This window comes from Haemorhous mexicanus, chromosome 2, assembly GCF_027477595.1.
Source record: "Haemorhous mexicanus isolate bHaeMex1 chromosome 2, bHaeMex1.pri, whole genome shotgun sequence".
NCBI lineage: Eukaryota > Metazoa > Chordata > Aves > Passeriformes > Fringillidae > Haemorhous > Haemorhous mexicanus.
Genome location: NC_082342.1, coordinates 81,381,608 through 81,400,910, shown reverse-complemented (window position 1 = coordinate 81,400,910; position 19,303 = coordinate 81,381,608). Strand labels below are relative to the sequence as shown.

General features: G+C 38.7%; 1 protein-coding gene across 5 annotated transcripts in view; it reads left to right on the top strand.

Annotated features, from left to right (window-relative positions):
- Positions 1–16,475, top strand: part of ABCC4 (ATP binding cassette subfamily C member 4) — a 141,321-nt gene extending 124,846 nt beyond the window's left edge. For 4 of the 5 annotated variants that reach the window (XM_059839227.1, XM_059839226.1, XM_059839225.1 and 1 more), the window contains 2 exons: positions 7,193–7,327; positions 12,027–16,475. In XM_059839227.1, coding sequence (XP_059695210.1) covers positions 7,193–7,327; positions 12,027–12,134 — 243 coding nt within the window. In that variant the 3' untranslated portion in view covers positions 12,135–16,475. Of the gene's footprint in view, positions 1–7,192; positions 7,331–12,026 lie in introns of those variants that run through there. The other variant, XM_059839229.1, reaches the window with a different exon arrangement.
- Positions 16,476–19,303: the final 2,828 nt, after the last annotated feature.

The following is a 19,303-nucleotide window of genomic DNA, read 5'->3' as shown; positions in this document are numbered from 1 at the left end:
GGAGCTTAATGAATTATAGTAGATGGCTAGAATGGATGCCAAATTTTTGCAAGTAAGCATCTAATTCTTCATAAAAGCCTTAAAGTACCTTGTAGGTCTGAATCCAGTAATCTGCAGTAGAATTGCTACATTCATACTGGTGCACCTGCTGTCATTATTCAGAAGGAACAAACAGTAATAAAGCTCTTTTTTTGACTCAGCCTCTGTCTTGAAAATATGAACTAAGGAATATTAGAACTAAATTCATTCTTGTTTTTATTCAACCCAAGAAAGATTCCCACTGAGTTCTGGGACCAAAGTCTCTTGAGTAAGGAAATGTGAAGACAAGAATATGAAGGGTACTCATAGAAGGGGACCTGCATGGAGAGCAGAAGGCCTGGAAACCATTAGGTTTCTCCTTTCTTTTGTTAACTCAAGACTTCCAGAGTTTCTGTAAGAGCTAAGAATTTAGCAAATAATTTTTCAGAAATGGTCCGTTTTGATTCTGAACAAAAGCAGTTTCCAGTGTTCCCAGATCTTCTGAAACTGGGTTGATGTTTACCAAACCAGAAGAGAAAACAAAATCCTTCCATTTTCTTTCGTGGAATTTATTGAATTCCACAAATATCAGCAGTGAAGACACTGGTTTCAAAGCTGAGAAATATATGCATCTTTACCATTAAGAGAAGATTCTATATTGGTGTTAGGCCAGGTTTTGCATGAGATACTGAGCTATGTGCCATGATCCTGTATCAGAGCGAGTCTTGCCAGCTGAAATGGAGTGTCTGTTACAGTTGTGAATGTCACACCTGGCCAATCTTCCTCTAAAATCAAGTCAAAATCCCAAAGAGCTTGAAAATACACTAGAGTTCTCGATTCTCTTTGCCAGTTTTAAGCCACATTTCTCTAAAACATTGGCATCTTCAGTTCTTAAAAGCTGCTCCCATTTCAAGAGGGCTGCCCAACAAGATTCTTCTTTTGCCTAAATAAAACAAGTGATTATTGAGGCAGTACTTCACATTCAAACAAAGAATTTGAATTTCTGCAGGAAGTGAAGTCAATGTTTGATGAACTTTGATCTCTCATTCTGTCAGGCATTTGTGTGTGAATGTGTTTCCATCAATGTAAGAACAGGATGGTCGAATCATGCAAGAATAAAGACAATGGTGTGGAATCTAGACTGTACTAGAAACACGAACACGTCTTTAGAGAATGATTTTTTTTTTTTATACTTCAGATTATAAAAAGGTGAATTCCCAGGTCTACTCTGCTCTGTTAATGTACATGATACATGAAAAATACATTATTTCACACCAAATTTATCTGGAGTTACTGGTAGAATAATCTGTATAGGAGCCCTGAAGGAGCATGGAGAATGCTTTGAATAAACCTGAAGGCTTAAGAAAAATCAAAACAAAAAAACCAAAAAATAACCAACCAAAGCTGCACCACCAAAAATAAAAAAAAAAAAAAAAGAGAGGAAACTTTCAAAAGAAAAGAAAAGAAACCCTTTAAAATGGTTTCTGAGTTGTATTTGCAACCTTCTGAATGTGCTTCACTGTTCACAAACATGTTTAGATAGGTTGATATTTATAAATGATTCCTCAGAGAAGTATGTGCATGTTTCTGATCTGTTTTGACAAACCATGATGAGACAGAAGAGACAGAACATGCTTGCATCTGAACTTAATGCCAACTGGAGTACAGGCTGTTGACTCTTTCCCACAAAGCTATGTATTGTCTTGGGTGAATATATTTCTTATAATATGATGTAACCAGAAGCATCTCCTGAATATTCTCCTCTTCCCAGGACTTTATTGAAGATCATCTTGATGTATGCTCTCTGAGGAAAACATTGTTCAAAGTTGTACTCCTAGCAGAGTTTTGAACTTTAATAATGATTTTTTTGTTTGGTGATGTCTTCTCCAAGTCTAAATTAAATCAGATGTATTCCCAAGGAGATAATTTCCTTGAATTATTTTCCTTTTGAATAGGAAATAAAAACATTTATGATCAACTCTTAAATGTCCCATTTCCCCTCTAGCTTAATGGTGAATATGAACGTGAATAAGAATACTAGTCATTCCTCAATAATAATTGAAATAAATTCCCATGCCCCCCTCCTCTGTTGCTGAACACTTCCAACCTTGGATTGTGTTTTTTCTCAGAATGTTTTATAACTATTGTTCTCTTGGTTTGTCTGCTTTTGTTGCTGAAAGTTAGAAAACACAGGATTTAGAACTTTGGTTTTTGTGTCTGTGGATGCAAGTACATGGTGTTTGTTACAGCGTTTTAGAAGGCCCTTGTTCTTTCTCTCTCTGTGGCCAATGACACTTCTTTTACATATATTAATCTGCAAAGAAGATTGTAAAATTCACTTACAAAATGAGTGTTGGCTTCTGCAAGGTCGTGTGCAACAGAACAATATGGATTATTTGAGGAATCATCAAGGAGAAAATGTGTTCTCCTGGCTCTGCTGCCTAGGTGCCTGCTGGAAACTCAACTATCTTGACGTAGTATCCTCATTGTCTATTGTTTTGTTTTTCTCTTTTCATAATGAAATGGATTTCCTGACTCCTTTTTCACCATTTTATGTTTTACTTTTTGTCTTCCTTCCCCTGCTTTTTTGTCTTGGTTAATACATTACCTTATGAAGCTATGGGATGGAAATTCTGCAAAGCTTGGGGGTTTAGCGTGGGACCTAGGCAAAGTGGGGATAGATCCCCCTGGTAGGTTACAGCTGAGGCAAAATGTAGTGCTCAAATCTTACCCAAATTTAGTTCAGCAACATTTTTGTGGCATAGGCAAATACTCTTGTGCTAGTTAGAGTTAACATAAACACATTTAAATGGCTAATAATCTTCTGATGTTTGATATTGCAGGTCAAGATCAAACACTTCTTTTCTGTTTCTCTGTCCTTCCCTGTCATATTTTAATCATCCCCTTTCTGTGTTATTCTGTGCCCCAAAATTCAAACCAAGTGCTGTTCAAAACTATGTTGTCTTCTACCAAGATGGTTCTTAACCTTCTGGAAAGATCACAACTCAGATGGGCAGTCACTGCCCCAGACTGTTCAACCAGGATGAAACATTAGGTGAACTAGAATTAGATGGCATGAGGATTTTACTCAAGAGTAATACATCATTTGAGCCCTGTTTGAACTTAACATGTCTATGTATCGCTGCTTGAGTAATGCTGATTTGGATAGCTATAAGTGAAAATGTTTTCACCATTCTCAGGGAGGTGAGCAAATTCCATTGAACAGCAATTTTCCTGCATGTTTTCTTTTGTATGATTGCCAGCAGCCAATTTTGTAAATTTTGTACTGTTGGAATTACTCTTTCATATGAGAAAATCCTGTTGAAGCCATAAAGGTGGTACTACAAAGGCAAGAACAGTGCAGGCAAGGTAAAAGAAGCTGCCAGTGCAAGAGGGTGGAGAATCTGGCCCTGGTTTACATATGACCACTTTGGGTTTATATAACTCTTTTGTGTTTGTTTTTATTTCACTCTGGGCTGTCTAAGTATTTCACAGGCAGTTAGCTCCCACAGAATGATCAAGTCTTTATTTCGTGCATTTTACAAAGAGTCAGAGCGAGGAGCTGAAAAGTTGAGTGATTTGCACAAAACCCCTCTCTCAATATCTGCACTGCAGTCTGTGATGAAATTCAAGTCTGATTCAGAGTCAAGTGCTCCTGTGTGTGTCCTCCACAATCTCCCTGCTGATCTGATTTCACCAGTACAAGCTTCTCTGGCTCTTCTGTATCAAGTTCCACTGGTACAACTGCCTTGGGACGCATCTGGGTTCGATTCTCTTGTATTGTGCAGTGATAAGCGCTGCAAGTTGATCGGAAAATATGTGGCTGGTAAACACCAGATTCCACCTTTCCTGAATGATTAGCTGGCTTTTTGAAGTCCTAATGATTTTAATTTGGCTTGGAGTCAGTGAGTAAGAGTATGCAAAGCCTTAGCCAAAGTACCTATTTATTTATGTAAATCTTATCAGCACACATTTCTTCAAAGAAGAGTACCTATCTCTTTGTCTAAGTGCTTTTTAATAAATATATAAATATATATATGTATAACTACCAAGTAAACCAGCTTAAATTTTCTCCATTGTCTCATGGATGACAGCACTTAGTAGAAAGTGGTTTTCCGTGGTGAACAGGGTTTATAGTGTTCCTGACTTGTAGGAATGATATTGTCTGTTCGGTTTCATTCTTCCTTTTTCATTTCAGATTTTTTTCTAAAAAGTAACACAGCTTATTTTTCTATGGCTGTTTTGTCTATCTTTATAACACAAGTTTGGGTTTTATTCCCAAAGAAAGGCTATGAGTAGGATAATTATTTGCTTAAAATGTGGATGGAGTTTCTCTGGACAGAATTGCTCACTCTATCCATTCATCTTCTGGACTTGACTGTTTAAAACTTGGCAAGGAAGAATCATTTTTTCCCTTTCCCCAGGTTCTCTCGAGGGGAAGGATTGTCTGTGCTTGTGGTTGTTTCAGGTATTTGCAAAATGAATATTAAGATTGCAATACTGCAGTAATATAATTTTTTTAAACCCTCTACTTGTCTATTGCAGTTCTTTACTAGTAAGTGACACATTTAATGAAGATGCTTTTTGTTTCCTTTCTTTAGAAGTGCTTGCATAATCTAGTGCTATGCTGAGAAAAGCTTCACTTAAAGGCGACAGAGATGCTCTATGCCGTGGCACCCTGATTTAAATGTTGAATTGTATACGATGATTTATGGCATTTTTAAGGAAGCTGTCCTTAACTGTGACATGCAATGGCTTAAAAATGGTTGTGATTAAAATTATATTTATAATTAATCATTAAATGTTCAGAGTAAATCAGGATTAAGTACACTGAAAAGTCAGCATGTGTGCAAGTACAGTAGGTGAAATACTGCATGTATTAAATGACTGTATGTTGGGCTGTGCAATATTACTAGTATTTCAGATTTTTCTGTGAGCACTTTCTTCAGCTGCAATTCCAAACCATACTGGAAATCACTTGCAAAAGAAAATTCATAATATAGGCTGGGTTTTCTAAGTTAAGAGCTTTTGAAAATAGCAAATATCTTCTTGTAGGTTTCTGTGCATACAGTTTATAAAATCAGATGTAATTATGCAGCTGTTTGTTGTCTGAGTTATTTTCCATTCAAATGCCATGCACTTAATTGAACCGGAAGGGAAGGAGTGGGCCCCTTTTCCCTGGTGCTGGGTCTCTGGTGTCAAACAAGTCGACAGTGATCTTGGCACTGCGGGATTTTCACACTGGTGCAGGCAAAGGGGTCAGCTTAGCTGTGCCCCTTCCCTGTGGGCTTTGTCATTTACTGGGGTCCAGGCTGCTTGGAGATCTGCCAGGCCCTTGGCCGTGAGGATGTTTGGTTTTATGGGCAAAGGACACGTTCACAGGCAAAGGACACGTTTGAAAGTTTCCTCACAGGACTCTGAATTTATCTGCAGGCGTGTTGGAGGTTCTTCTTTCAAACAGAAATGTGCACACTACTTTTGTTACTTTGGAAGTTGTCCTCACAATACCTTTTATTAATTTCTTTCCTGAAATCAACAGCTCCATTTTTTAGATCTTTCTTTTTTTCTCACAAGTATGTACACCACAATTGTGGCTTGAGTTATGAGTCCTTGAAGTCCTTTTGTTGTGGCAATATCTTTGTCAATAGCACGCCTGTGCATTCAGGTTTTTTATTTATAGAAGAGCAAAAATATTTTCTGAATTGTTTTCTCACAAGAATTCTTTCCCTTTTTTTTAAACTCCATTACTCCTACTCATGGTGTAAAGTACTAAACTTGTAGACTAAAACCCAAATCTCTTTCTTGAGTCAATACCATTAATTTATAAGCCAGTTAAGTATTTGAGTGCATTGCATTTGTCAATATTGGCTTTTCCCTGCTATTGTGTTTCTCATTCTCTTGGGTTAGTTAGGTGTATCTGAACCCCTGGTCTATTCTTATCTGCACATTTTTGTGTCATTTGCAGGTTTGTCACTTCTCTGACTCCTCCTTTTTCTGATGATTAACATAAGTAGCTACCACCTCTGCCAGAACAATATGGTTCCCACCAGTTCCTACCTGTTCAGCTTTCTACAAAGAAAGCTGCACTATTTAATTCAAATCTCTTGTTTTCTGTCCAGGTTTTTGAAAAGCTTTGTTCTTTGTAGCATGGTTATTTAGTTACACCAGGTATCTTTCTGGAAATCCATATAAACCATTTTTCCTTTAGTTTTCTTCTAGTGCATTAAAAATTGTGTCAGAGTTGTGATTGTTGAAACTGTGGAGAACGAATTCTACCTGTGATCCGTGTGTTTTCTTTCATTTTAATGACTGTTTCAATTAATTTGGTGTCTTGCATCAAAATATATATGCTAATCTAAAATTTCCTTGAATTAATCCTGTAAAGGCTTTTAAAAATGTAAGTTCAATGTTTTCTGCCATGCAGTCCTTAAATGAAGTCACTAGTCTGAGAACAGTTTCATAGAGGTTCAATCAGCTTATTCTGAATTTTTTCCTATATTTTTGACTGTGTATATTCTCCATGGATTATTGACTTAATGCTTATTTAATTTCTCTGTTGTTTCTTTCTTTCTCCCTTCCTCTCTTTTTGGGTACGTGTGTCCATGGTGGCATCTGATCTTTTCTTTATGTGGAAAGAATAGGGTCAGGTTTAAATATCTTTCTAATCCATAGTTGGCAAAAACTGATGCAAGAAATTGTTTATCTTTTCAGCAACACCCTCATTTTCTTTAATTACACCTTCACCTCTAATTCAAAAGACCTACTTATTCTCCCTTAACCGTCTTGGTGGTTATTGCGTGGTTTTTACCCACAGCTGTTTACTTCAGAGCCCATTTTGGACCTCTTTGTTTCCTTCTTACACAATGAATCTTATAATCTGCTTTGTTGGCTGCACAAACATTGTATTTCCATATTCTGCATAACTTCATGTTGGATTCCTATAGGTGGAATGGCTGTAGGGCACTCTAAAATTGTATAACAGGTCTGTAAACTGAGAAAGTGCTATGCTAGTTTGAAGAGGACAGAATTCATTTTCAGGGTACAAAATTCATCTTAGCACTAAAAATGCATACATTTCCCCCTTGCCTATAGTCGCCTACATTTGGTTTCTAGTCTCTAGCATTTAGTTTTTAATTTTCTTATGTTAATTCATTGGTTTCTGCTGATTTAACAGGTTTTAGATGCGGGAAGACTGAAAGAATACGGCGAGCCTTACATTTTGCTGCAAGAACAAGACAGCTTGTTTTACAAAATGGTGCAACAAGTGGGCAAGACCGAAGCGGCTTCTCTGATTGAAACAGCAAAACGGGTAATTTTAGAAGAAGAGATAACTAAGTTTGTCTCTGCAGTTTGTTTATCTCACGTTAGCATATTCAGTGTTGCAGTAAGCCTTCCACTAAAGGATCTGTCAGTTTTGCAAGGCAAAGCCATAATTTTCAGTGGGATATACGCAGACTTCCAAATGATACATGTATTTATATACCCCAAGTTGAAAGACTGGATTTCTTGCATCCTTTTGTGTGTACACAAAACAGTAAGTGTAAATAATATAGGACATACTCACTTGTGCTGGGCATTGATCTTAACTCGCCGTGAAAAACACATTAGGGCTGCAGAATCAAACATTTGTATGTTATGTCTCTATTTTTTAAAGGGTCCATCAGATTTTAGTTGGGGCTCAGTGCCTGTGACCATGCTGTGGTCCCTGAGGGTTTGATCACATTCCTTCTGTTGTGCCTTCCCTTACTTCGTTCTTGTACCCTGGCTCTCTGTTCTGCACCAAAGATGAGCAGGGCTCAGCTAAGAAACAGCTGTTGAATGTTTTGTCACTTCCTTGTTCCCTGCAAGGCTCTGTGCCTGATTTTGAACTGTTCAAATCCTACTCAGAGTACAGAATTATTAATGTAATTGTGGGCATTCCTCTGACAGTCAAAGTGTTTAAGAGACATCAATGGATTCGTTTTCACAATATGCCTGTGAGGTACAGGCATCTACATCATCACCACTTCTCAGGTGGAAAGCTGAAGCAGAGATAAGAAGATAAAAAAGAAGGACCTGTGATTGAGGATCTCTTTGACTAGCTTTGGCTTGCTTTCTTTTTTCTTGATAATTTACCACACAGGGTGTCCAGAGCAAGACTTAATTCCCTCAGTGCCAACAGTTTCGGCATTGCTCCAGCTGAGACTGGCAGTGCTCAGTTTGGCAGCAGCTTGCTTGGACCCATGTAACTGTGCTTTCAGCATGTGAGTAAGGCACTGGTATTAAGCAGAGCTAGAGGAACACAAAGTCTAAACTGTTACCTGAGGAAACAAAAGACCAATAGATAGGGAACAGCACACAAAGACAGGAAACAAAATGGCAGGTGTTTGACTATTTTCCAGTGAAAAAATAGATGCATTTCCAGCAAGTTGGAAAAAAAAAAAGGAAAGTAGTGCTGTCATGGAGGCTCTGTGCTCGTCTCTGGATGCTATTTTGCTGGACTTTTTGAAGATTAGGGAAGAGATTTCTGTGTCTGTTCATATTCTCAGATTTTATTTTTTACAGAGTTTTTCAAGTAAAGCACTGTAGCTAAGAGCATACACCATAAATTCTTGTGTGGCACAAATTGCAGAATTGAGGAAGGAGTTTTGTCTTGAACTAAGCTGTGTTACAAGTTCTGCTGTCCTCTTCCATTGCTGCAGTGTAGCTTTATTCATTTTGTTATTAGAAGGGAATGGGTTAGCCATGTTTTCTGTATTATGTGCATGACAATCTGGAGGTTATATAAATGATATTTAAGAGGGTAGCTTCAAATTCATGTGACCATTGTTTGTCTGTAAAGTGAAGGCCAGCTTCCTAAGGCTTGCTCCTTGGAAAGACAAGAGGTGAGGCTGTCCAGCTGTCATCTGTAGAAATTTAGCTATGTCATGCTGTCATTCCTTCCTTCCCTGGAGCCCTGCACAATTGCACAATTGCATTCAAAGATGATTCAAAATGTATAAAAATAATTGCCTGATGTTACTTGCCCATATAGTCATCTGCAGTTACCACATCAATGTTATGTGATTTTGTACAGGAAGGGAAGAGATCCAGGAACCAGTCTCTGCTGAAATGTGGTTTGATGAAAAAGTTTGCTAACTCCCAAGCTAGAAGGCAGATACAAGCTTTAGCATCTGCCAAGAATGCAAAGCATGGTGCTTATCCACACTCGGACCAAAAATATGGGAATCAAGAGACTGTATCTCCAGTCAGCAGCTACCCAGAAGCAGAGTTACAGCTCCTTCTGTTTGAAGGACTTGGACAGTTCAGGGGTTTTGTTATTGCTGTCCCTTGTGCTTCATGCATACTTTCAGAGAAGTCGCTTAGTCAGAAGAGCTGATTCCAATGGCTTTTCTTTTTACACTACTGAGTCTGCTGCATGCATTGCTGTTGGTTTCCCACATTCCTGCTGTGGTTACTAAGAACTGTTTTTATGAAGAACAGCTTTCTTTCTGTTTTTGGAAAACAGCATGCTGCACATAAAAAGAAATGGTAACATGACATACATACATACTTTTCGAAAAGCATTGCAGTGGGTTGCTAAGGAAAACGGTTTGGAATGTGGCTATGCTTTGGCAATGATTGTTTGATTTATTGGATTTTGGACCTGAATCTTGATTCATTTCTGTTTGGACCTGTACAAGACAAACTTGTACCAAGATCTTCTTTTAGTAAGCTGAAACTTCAAATGCATTTTCTGGAAAGTACTGATTTTGCATATATCCTTTAAGTGCAGCTTAGGAGGTACTACACATCTTAAATTGGGAAGACTAACTTGGACATATTTAAGAAACATAATTTAAAAAAAAATCTAATGGGCCTCTTAGCGAAGCATTGCATGACTGAGCTATTGCTGGAACCTTAGCTCAGGCTTCCAGATTGATCCAGTTGCTATTGTATGGCTTGCTTGGTCACTCAGTATCCCCATTTTTTGTGCAAATGTCAAAGAGAACAACACAGGCACAACTCCAATTGGATACTGCTGAGTATGCATTAAACAGCCCATGAGCCTGATGGCAGCTGAGTTGTGCTTGACATCATGAGACTGTTTTTATCTTTTCTCAGTTTACAAGAATCTATTAGGAGAAAATGGTGTGGGAAAGAGAAATAATCATCAAGGAGTAGAAAAAAAAAATAAAAGTGCTCATTTATTCAGATAAACCGAAGTTGGTGTGTTCTTCCTGCTCTTGGCAGTGTTGAGAGAGGCTTTTCTGCAGGCTTTGGTGGCATCAGGATGGGGATGGGTTTCTGTCAGTCAGGTTTGAGTACTTTGAGGGAAAAATAAGTGTTGTTTTATTTTACTTTAAAGCTATGACAGATGTGTAAATATTAAAATACTAGGTGTTATCTCACCTCAGTGATTACTTTTAAAAAGGTTGCAGCTCTGTTGGCACTGAAAGAAACTTGTATAAAGACCTGGGCATTTAATATCTTGAGGGATTGGGCTCAGGGGAAGAATTGCAATGAGAGAGTTGAAAAGCAGCTGCCATTTCATTACATCTCTAGTAATGTGCCAAGGTTTTCTATTAGCTTTCCATTAAAAAAAAATGGCATTCAAAAGCTGCATAAAAAGTAAGCCAAAGTTTTGTGTTTTAAACCAGGAACGGGATGGGAATACTGAGGCTGCCGTCTGCAGCCTGTGTGCAGTCAGCAGCCTCATTAACTTCCCTCTGTTGCATCCGATTGTGACTGGTTACTGAGGAATGTCTCTTAACAGGACTCCCAATTCTTCTGTTGATTCAAATCAGGCTTTAATATTCTTTGAAACTTGTAAAAATGCATATACCCTGCATTAGTGAGTGCACAAAAGATGACAGTGGTACTTACAGGGACATTTTTGTAGAATGACTGTTTCTTTTTTATCCCATGTGTCTTATACGTATATTCATGTATATGAAAAGGACGTTTTTATCAAACAAACTGAACTTTGTTGACAGGACTCTTAAATATAAATTGCAGAAATGTTTCATAAGCTGTACTCAAAGCAGTCTGACTATGAGACCTAACTCGTGACACGTGTCAGCTTCAGAAAGATAGTGTATTTTCTGTTTTTAAAGACTCAAACAAAACTTTTCACATTCTTCTTTGGAAAAAAAATTGCATTTGAAGTCCTTTTTCACCCAACACATTTTTAGATAAGAGCACACAAGTCTTGACATTATTTCATTTTGTTATGCGCATCTGTCAAGGAACAGAGATATGATACAGCTGCTAAAAACTGATGATTGTGGAACAGTGAAACTTGACAGCATTTCATTTCCTTTATGTTCTGATTATACATTTATCAGGAAACCTGTATCTCTTCTAGTTGAGCTAGAAATTGGTAGAATTCAGGAACTCAAAGGCTTGGCAAAGAACTGTCCTTTTATTTGGTATCATCTTACGTTTTAGAGAAGTTGCTTGGTTGAGTCATTGTTAAAGCTTTTGCTTCTTCTTTCATTATTGTGGTTCACTATCCAGAGATCACATTTCTATAGGCCCTATAACTGCTCTGCAGCACAAATTAAAGGCTGGGATATTTCATACATATACTTCGAAGTTTCAATGGTTGTCAATCACAGTTTGTAAAATATAGGGATTACAACCTGATTTTAACATCCAAATCCATTGTGTTCATTTTATGTGTGAAAATGAGAAACCCTTGTGCAGACGCAAGATTTCACAGCTTCTTTGTCATCCTGTTTTTAATTTATCTCCATGTTTTGAGCTAGTGAAATGATTTTACTTATCAGTTTAATGTAAAGCGATAAAACATATCTATTCATCTGAATTAACAAAATTTGAGGGATCGACAGGTTGTGTGGGATTTTTCACACATTTTGTTTTAATATAAGTTCATATAGTAATTTTACTAATTTTTCAGTGCTGTACATTAACTGAATTCCTTAAGGATATGTATTTACCTCTATTATATTTATCTCCAGAAATATTGTTTGAAGCTAAATGGACTTTGGTACATAATTACTCATAGAATCTAATATTTTTCCTAGGTATACTTCAGTAAGAATTACCCGGAAGTTGTTCAGAATGGTCAGCTTGCCATAGACTCCTCCTTGGATCCTTCCTCAGGATTATGCATAACTGAAACTGCACTGTGATTCCTCATTGCCTTAACTGTTCTCTGCAGAATGTAAACCTGAGATCATCTAAACTCGGCGGCGATATTTGCAAGTGTCAGCGGGAGAGGAAAGGGAGGGGGGCAATTCTTTGCACTGGACATCCTTCCTATTTAATACTGAGAAGAAAATTTATATTGTCCCTGTTTCTTTCATTTCAGTGCAATATGTTTTTCTTTCCAGCTGATTATGTTTGTATTGCTAAGGAAATTAGGCAGATTCCGTTTTTATTTGAAAGTTATCTGGTAGAGATCTCTTTTATTTAAACAGGTGCAGGACACCTAACAGGTCTAGTATGCATATTTGGAGCTTAGTAAAATAATTGGAATGTGTCCTTCTTTTCCCTTTTAGAATTATTTTGAGAGCAAGCAAAACCAAATTTTTTTCAGTGTCTCTTTGGTATGACAGCTCTGTCTGAACAGCAGATTTGGTAGTGTGCAACTCACTTGTCTAGAGGAACTGTCTTTCTACCTGTCACAAGTACCTATGCAGGCTGGTAGGAAAAAAACTTGAAGAAGTCAAAAACACTTTTTCATTTTGATAGAAAAGTACTATATACTTTTTTTTAATAAACAGTTCAAATAATGGTGTTCAAGATGAATGTAAATATTAGTTTTATTTTCCTAAAATTCAAATGCTGAAAAATCAGTCTCGATCTTCTGTACTTCAGAAGAAAATTACCACTTTGCACTGAAGAAATATTTAAATAATTTAACATACATTCCTCTTTTTACCCAGGTTATCAAAGAAAAAAAGGTATTAAAATAACTTGAGGAAATGTTTGAATGACATGTCATTATACCTAAATTCTGTGTAGTACAAAGTTATCTTCAACACAGCACATTGAAATGTATACATTATTTGCATTTATTGTGCCTTAATATTTGTGCCTTCAAGCCAAAGCTGTAACTGCAGGGTACACAACAAATTCATTAGATATATGTTGAAAATATAACTTTAGTTTTGCATCAGGGATTCTGTTGAACTTCAGCTGTATGAAGTTACCATCCTGCCAGTTACCATCCTGCCAAGTAGGAAAATACAACCTGTAGTTTCAAATGGCAGTTGCTGATAGAGAGGAATGCAGTGAGGGAGGGGTTCAATATTTATAAGTTTTGTCCTGATTCAGCAAAGCACTTCAACACAAAGGCACTATTCCCATGTTTGAAAAATAAACCAAGCAAGGGCTGTGCTGCTGCAGATTTTTTCAAATCTGAAAAAAATTTCAGCTATTCTTTGAGGTCCGGTAGAAAATGTATCTATTCATCTTGCTGTTTAAAGGCCACAGGAGAGACTAAAAGGCAACAGGTTTCTTCAGGAAATGGAAAATACTGTGCTTTTTTAAAAATACTGAAGATGCTTGCTATTACCTTTGCAATGCCGAACAAGTGTTATTTACCCAGTGTTCATCCAGTGGTCTAAAAGTAAGGCAAACACAAATGTTTCTCATTTCAAGCAGTTCTACCAGATTGCAATTTAGTCAAAGTTACTTCTTACTGAGAAGTGAATTGAGGCCAAAGCCTGTGCCTCAGCACAGCCTCTCATCTTGGCATCTTCCTGCTCGGGGCCAGCCTGATGGTGAGAGGCAGAGTCCCTGTTCCCTGTTACAGCATCCTCCCTGCACTGGGGCTTGCTGTCCTGCTGTGAGATCCCATGAGACAGGGGATTGTGTCTGCAGTGCCACCAGCCAGCTTTCTGAGGGACAGGGGCTTTTGGAGCTTGTGGAACAAACATCAGGCATCTGTGCTTGCTGGTAACATCCTCTTAACGTGCTTAAAAATCATTAGGGGGGAGTTACAAAATGAGATGCTTTTGCCCCTAGCCTTTTTTGTCAAGTCCTGACACTTCTCCTGCAGTGTGTAGCACCTTACACTGTAACAAGTTCCACTGAGATCAGTGGAACTGAACTTCACACAGTGATGTGCAGCAGGAGGCTTGTGCTACATCTGATGATGAAATACCAGCCAGCCATGGGCAGACACTGGTCACCAAGCCACGTGGCACAGAGGTGCTCATGTGTGCAGTGCTTAGGGCAGATCCTTCTGGGAACACACCAGCCACATCCACTTTCTGTATTGCTTGGCCCTTCTCTGAGCTGCTGCAGTCCACTTACACAGTGTACTAGCACACAGTTATCATCCTGTGTGTTCTGTGGCTGTTTTCTTTTTCATTAAAGTTGTCTGAAGTAAGGATAGGGTTGTTCTGCAGCTGAGTGAGAGTGGCTGCATTGCAGAGGTATGTGAAGGTGTAAAGTTTCAATGTGTAAAGTCATGTTAAATAATTCTAGGGGACTGTGTAGCGTAAAGAAAGTTCAACCTCATGGCCTTGTCCACAGCTGCCTTTTTGACAAGGATCCATGGATCCATGTCCAAACTCTGCTCAAGCTTTGCTGTGGAAAACCTCATTGGAGTGGTGCAAAAGACAGCTATGGTGAGCTGACCAGGAAGGCAGTGCACTTCATCGAGTTTGGAGTTTGAGCTCCTGTGTTTATCTTCTTTTTTGAGAAGTGTGAATATATTCAGAGTCTGTGTTCTACAATATGGAATTCTTATTATTTTTAAACAGTTCTTATAGAAGAAGAAATGTGATGTATAATACAGAGGCTTTTAAATACTGTAAGAGAATAGTAAGTTCTCCTGGCCATACATACCTTAGTTTATATTTTTTTATCAGACCCAAGGAGATCTGCACGCGTAAACCAAGGGTATAATTACAGTTTTAGTTCATTTCAGCTCTGAAATGAATCTATGGTAAGTTATATTTAAGAGCAGAACTCCAAAACGCTGGCTGCTGCAGACTCACTCGGATGAGACCCTGACTGATCTAGCTATCAGTCTATAAGCTAGAATTAATTTGATCCTGTAGCTTTTTGAATGTGCACAAAAATGTTAGTTATCTCTGAAAATGCTGATTCTGCTTCTCTACATGTTTTGGCAGGACACTACTTGCTGTAGGTATCAAATATCAATATAAGACAAAACAAATTTCTTACAAAATCACACTTGAAACCCATAAATTGCTGAGTAGAACAACTGATAGCAAGTCATTCATGTCTGTCATTGGCATTATTTCATCTTTTTGGTTTAAAGCAAGAAAAATATTTTATTCAGGAAACTGGTTTTGCAGGTATTGTTGATAGCTGTTTTTTTCAGATGTTAATTAAGACCGACTGACCCATTTCATTTTAGCTTGGTAAAAAAGATGCAGTGTACCTGAATGGCAGAACTCAAATCAGGGAAAGAAAAAGGCCTTCATGTTGAGAAAGTCTTGGTCTGTTAAATGAATACATTATCTTTCCAACAAGGTATTTTATGTTTCCTTACAAAGAAAAATTTAAATAGTTTTCAGCTTCCATTTTGAAAAATGCTGTGCTTTATTTGAAAACAGCAGAGCAGGTTACTCTACGTTGCATACCTTTCTGGGGATCTTGGAAAAAGAACTCAGTCTCTTGAGTTATTCAAGCCTTTAAAATATTTCTTTGCCATGAGGTGCCTTAAAGTATTCTGGAGTCTTATTTCTAATAAATATAATTTTATACAGTAATTCTGAAAATCATGGGTTACAAAACTCTTGTTTCTTAGGTGTAAAAATTTAGGAACAGCCTCTACTTCTGATCCAGAGAATTGTTTTTCTCCTATTTGTTTTGGTATGTCTTTGCTCCACCCCTTCTCCAAAGACCACTGTGAGCCGACAGAGCATGTTGGCATTTCCAAAGCCACAGTTTGCCAGGAGAGACTATTTCATGTTTTACGTATTTGTTTGTTTTAAGGACAAAAATTCTCTTTAGTAAACTGCACCGTTTGCCAGATGGGCATAATCATCTGTGTGACCATTTGTACTGCCCTTCGGAAGAGGGAGGACTTTCTGACCAGCCTCAGAATTGCTGTTTGCTTAAGTAATGTTGATGGTTTCTTTTAGCCTTCCCAATACATGTGGCAAATAAGATTGCAAAAAGAATCAGCAGAAATGCTGCTTTTTTTTTTGTTGTTTAACGGACCCTTTGAAATATCTCACTTCAAAATTTGCCCCTTTTTTTTTTTTTTTTTTTTTTTTTTTTTTTTTGGAGGGGGAAAGAAAGAATTGAAATCACTTCTTCCTTGTGATGGTGATGACCATGACAATTTTGCAGAAGATGTGGCTTTCTGTGTATGTTTTACACTGTGTAACAGCGCGCTGCTTTTTCATCATTTTAACTCTGGTTTTGTTTTGGTTTGGTTCTTGCATTTGTTGTAATAATTTGATTTTGGCATTACTATGGAATGATTTCTTTTGTGGACGTTCACGTGACACCTGCTGTCGTTCAATAAAAGGCATTTCTCAGAAGCCTGTCTTATGTCTGTTGTCATTGCAAATATGTGGCTGAAGGCAGAAGTTACGGGCTGAGCTAAGTCAGGACATGTCTGACATCTCAAAACACCTCTCGGTGGCATCACTAGCCCCAAGAACTGAAAATGCACTTGGAGGTACAAAACACAGTAATACAGGCCACCTTGGTTTTACCAGTTTTCTCCAGTGTGAGATCTCTCAGATCACATTACCAAGATTTTAGCTTCAATTGCTGAAAAGTATTGCAAATCAATTTTAAAAAACTGTGATGGAAGAACCATTGGAGTTGCACCAGTGCAGACGGGGGTATGGTCTCTGCCTGCAGCAGCTGGCAAGCTCACTTGGGCTGGACAGTGGAAATGTGAAAGGTCAGTGGGGTTAACAGCATAACTCCAAAATCTGGTGTTACCTCTCAGTCCTGTGCTCCTGTGCTTCTGTCTGATGAGCTTGTTGCTTAATTTAGCAAGACGTTCTGAAACTGCTCATTTCTGAAAACCATGCAAAACTCCTCCCTATGTCTTCCAACTGTCTCAGGTACTTCACTCTGCTATTTTGATGCAGGATTTTTAGTACTGGATGAATTGTGCATTTGTCAATAATCCTTCAGTGCAGCAAGTTGCAGGACCTGGTACAATAAGAATTGTCATCTCTCCTCTTCTACCATGGAATATGTGTTAATAATTTCTCATATTTCTACCAAAAGTCTACCTCACAACCACCATGCAGTTGTCTTAGTTGCCTCTAAGTGAATTTGGCTTGGGTTGTCACAGCACAAGTCGCCTGTGGGATATGCAATATCCATCTGGAGCTATATCCTCCCAGAGCAAGCACTTGCCCAATGTGCGTGCTCCTGTGTTAATACAGAAGCTCTCTTTTAGAAGTGGAAGAGGGAGATTTGTTCCCTTGCCTGAAGGAGAGCTACTGATAAGTAACGAAGCCAAAGATGATTTTTAGGAATCTGCTCACAAAACAAGCATGAATTTCATAAACTCTGTGTTTAAAGCTGGTTCATAGAATTGGAGCAATATTAATGTACAAAGAATTGGGGCCATACTCTGATGTCTGAAATCAGGTTTCCACTGTGTTCACCTTGGCACCACTTAACTCCCAGACTGACCTGGAATCAATAGCTTCAACTGTTTTGAGATACAAAATTCCCTGTGGATCTTAGCCACAGATCCAGCACATGCTGAAAAGTACAATTACCTTGACAAGAAACTGGAGGTAGTCCCACTGCCATTCAGGAGCCAGGGCACATCTGGCTTTTATGTTGCTGGGCTCAGCATGGATGCTGGGATCATACTTGCTTTTTTTAACTCATGAGTTAAAAGCTGCACCGGAGCTCTTGTCCCTCTCCTGCATGGGATACCTTGGTTTTTTAGAGTGTACCTTTGGGTGCTGTTGGTTTTCCTTAGGCTGAGCTGTTTGGATCTTCCCATCAAGCGCATGACCAAAGCATAATGTTAAGGATCTTTTTGATGGGAATGTTCACCATGAGTGAATGACATGGGGCATTGCTTACACCAGGACAAAGGAAAAGCCTAGATTCAAGTCCAAGTTCCAGGGAGTATTTATGCCTTTTATTTGATTGTCTGTAGAAACACCAGGAGAAGCTGGGGCTTCTATTCCGTTCTGTCAGCATAGCTGGGATGTTGTTGGGCAGCAGGATCCATTTGCTCATGTTCACTCCTGCTCTCTGGCCCCAGTGGGGCCGTGGTGGCCCAGGCTGCAGCTGCCATCACACAGGTCTGACAGGTCTGCCCTTTGCAGTCAGGGCTTCAGCTGTTGGGCAGCTCTACCAAGGCAAACTCGCCTCTCCTGCTCCCCCAAGGACTCTGTTGCCCTGAGCGCCACTGCTACCATGTGGAGCTCTGCTCCAAGATGAGATGTTCTTTGTGCCCAGCTGCTGCTCCTCCAATATACGGGCAGTGAAGTCTCCCTATAGACCAAGCTGTTCTTAGAAGCAATAAAGCTCCTAACAGAAGGGCTCTGGAATACTAGCTGAAGTTTCTGCATTCACTGTACCCAGATAAAAAGCTCCCAGTTTGTGCAGTGTAAATCACTGTGTTGCATCCAAGGGGATGTGTATCTTCTGCTCACAGTAACATCTGAATGTGGTCATGGTGCCTGAAGTATGGCTGATGGATTGTAGTCGTGCTGGTCAGGCACATGAGACTTGCAAAGAGCTATGGTGTTTTATTCTTTTTTTCCCCTCTCTTTCTGCCTTTCTATTTTGCGGTTCTGGATATGCTATGGGGAATTAAAGTGAGGTGAAACAGTGAAAAATAGTTCCCTTTGTTTAATTCCAGTAAGCTTTGTACCTCACAGTTCAAGCACAGATAATGAATAAAGGAAGGAGTGATTTATCCTGAGTATTCTGAAGAAAGTCAGTCTTGCTAGTGTTCATGCCAGCTGACCTTCTTCATGGAGCTCTCTGTTTTCCAGGAAAGGACCATAATTATCTTATGGCATTAAATTGAGTTGGGTGGGAAGTGCAGCCTCAGATTTATTAGTCAAAGTTTCACTGTCAACAAGAGCTTGTTCTTGAATATTACAGGCCTGGATTTTCTTTTCAATGTAAGCGCCAAGCATGAATAGGGCAAGTGAGTGCTGTTGAACTCTTTCTTGAAAACATTGCCAGGACAGCAAAAGAGAGGATTTCTCCCCCTCCCAGCCCAGCTGAGAGTATTTTTCCTCATTCTGTACCAGCAGGAAGGCAGCATTGTACCAAGAATATGGACTGCTCTGTGTTTTGGTTGATTTAACATGTATGCACTTTTGCAGAGTAGTGATTTCCTTGAGTGGAGTTATGCAAGTAATTCACC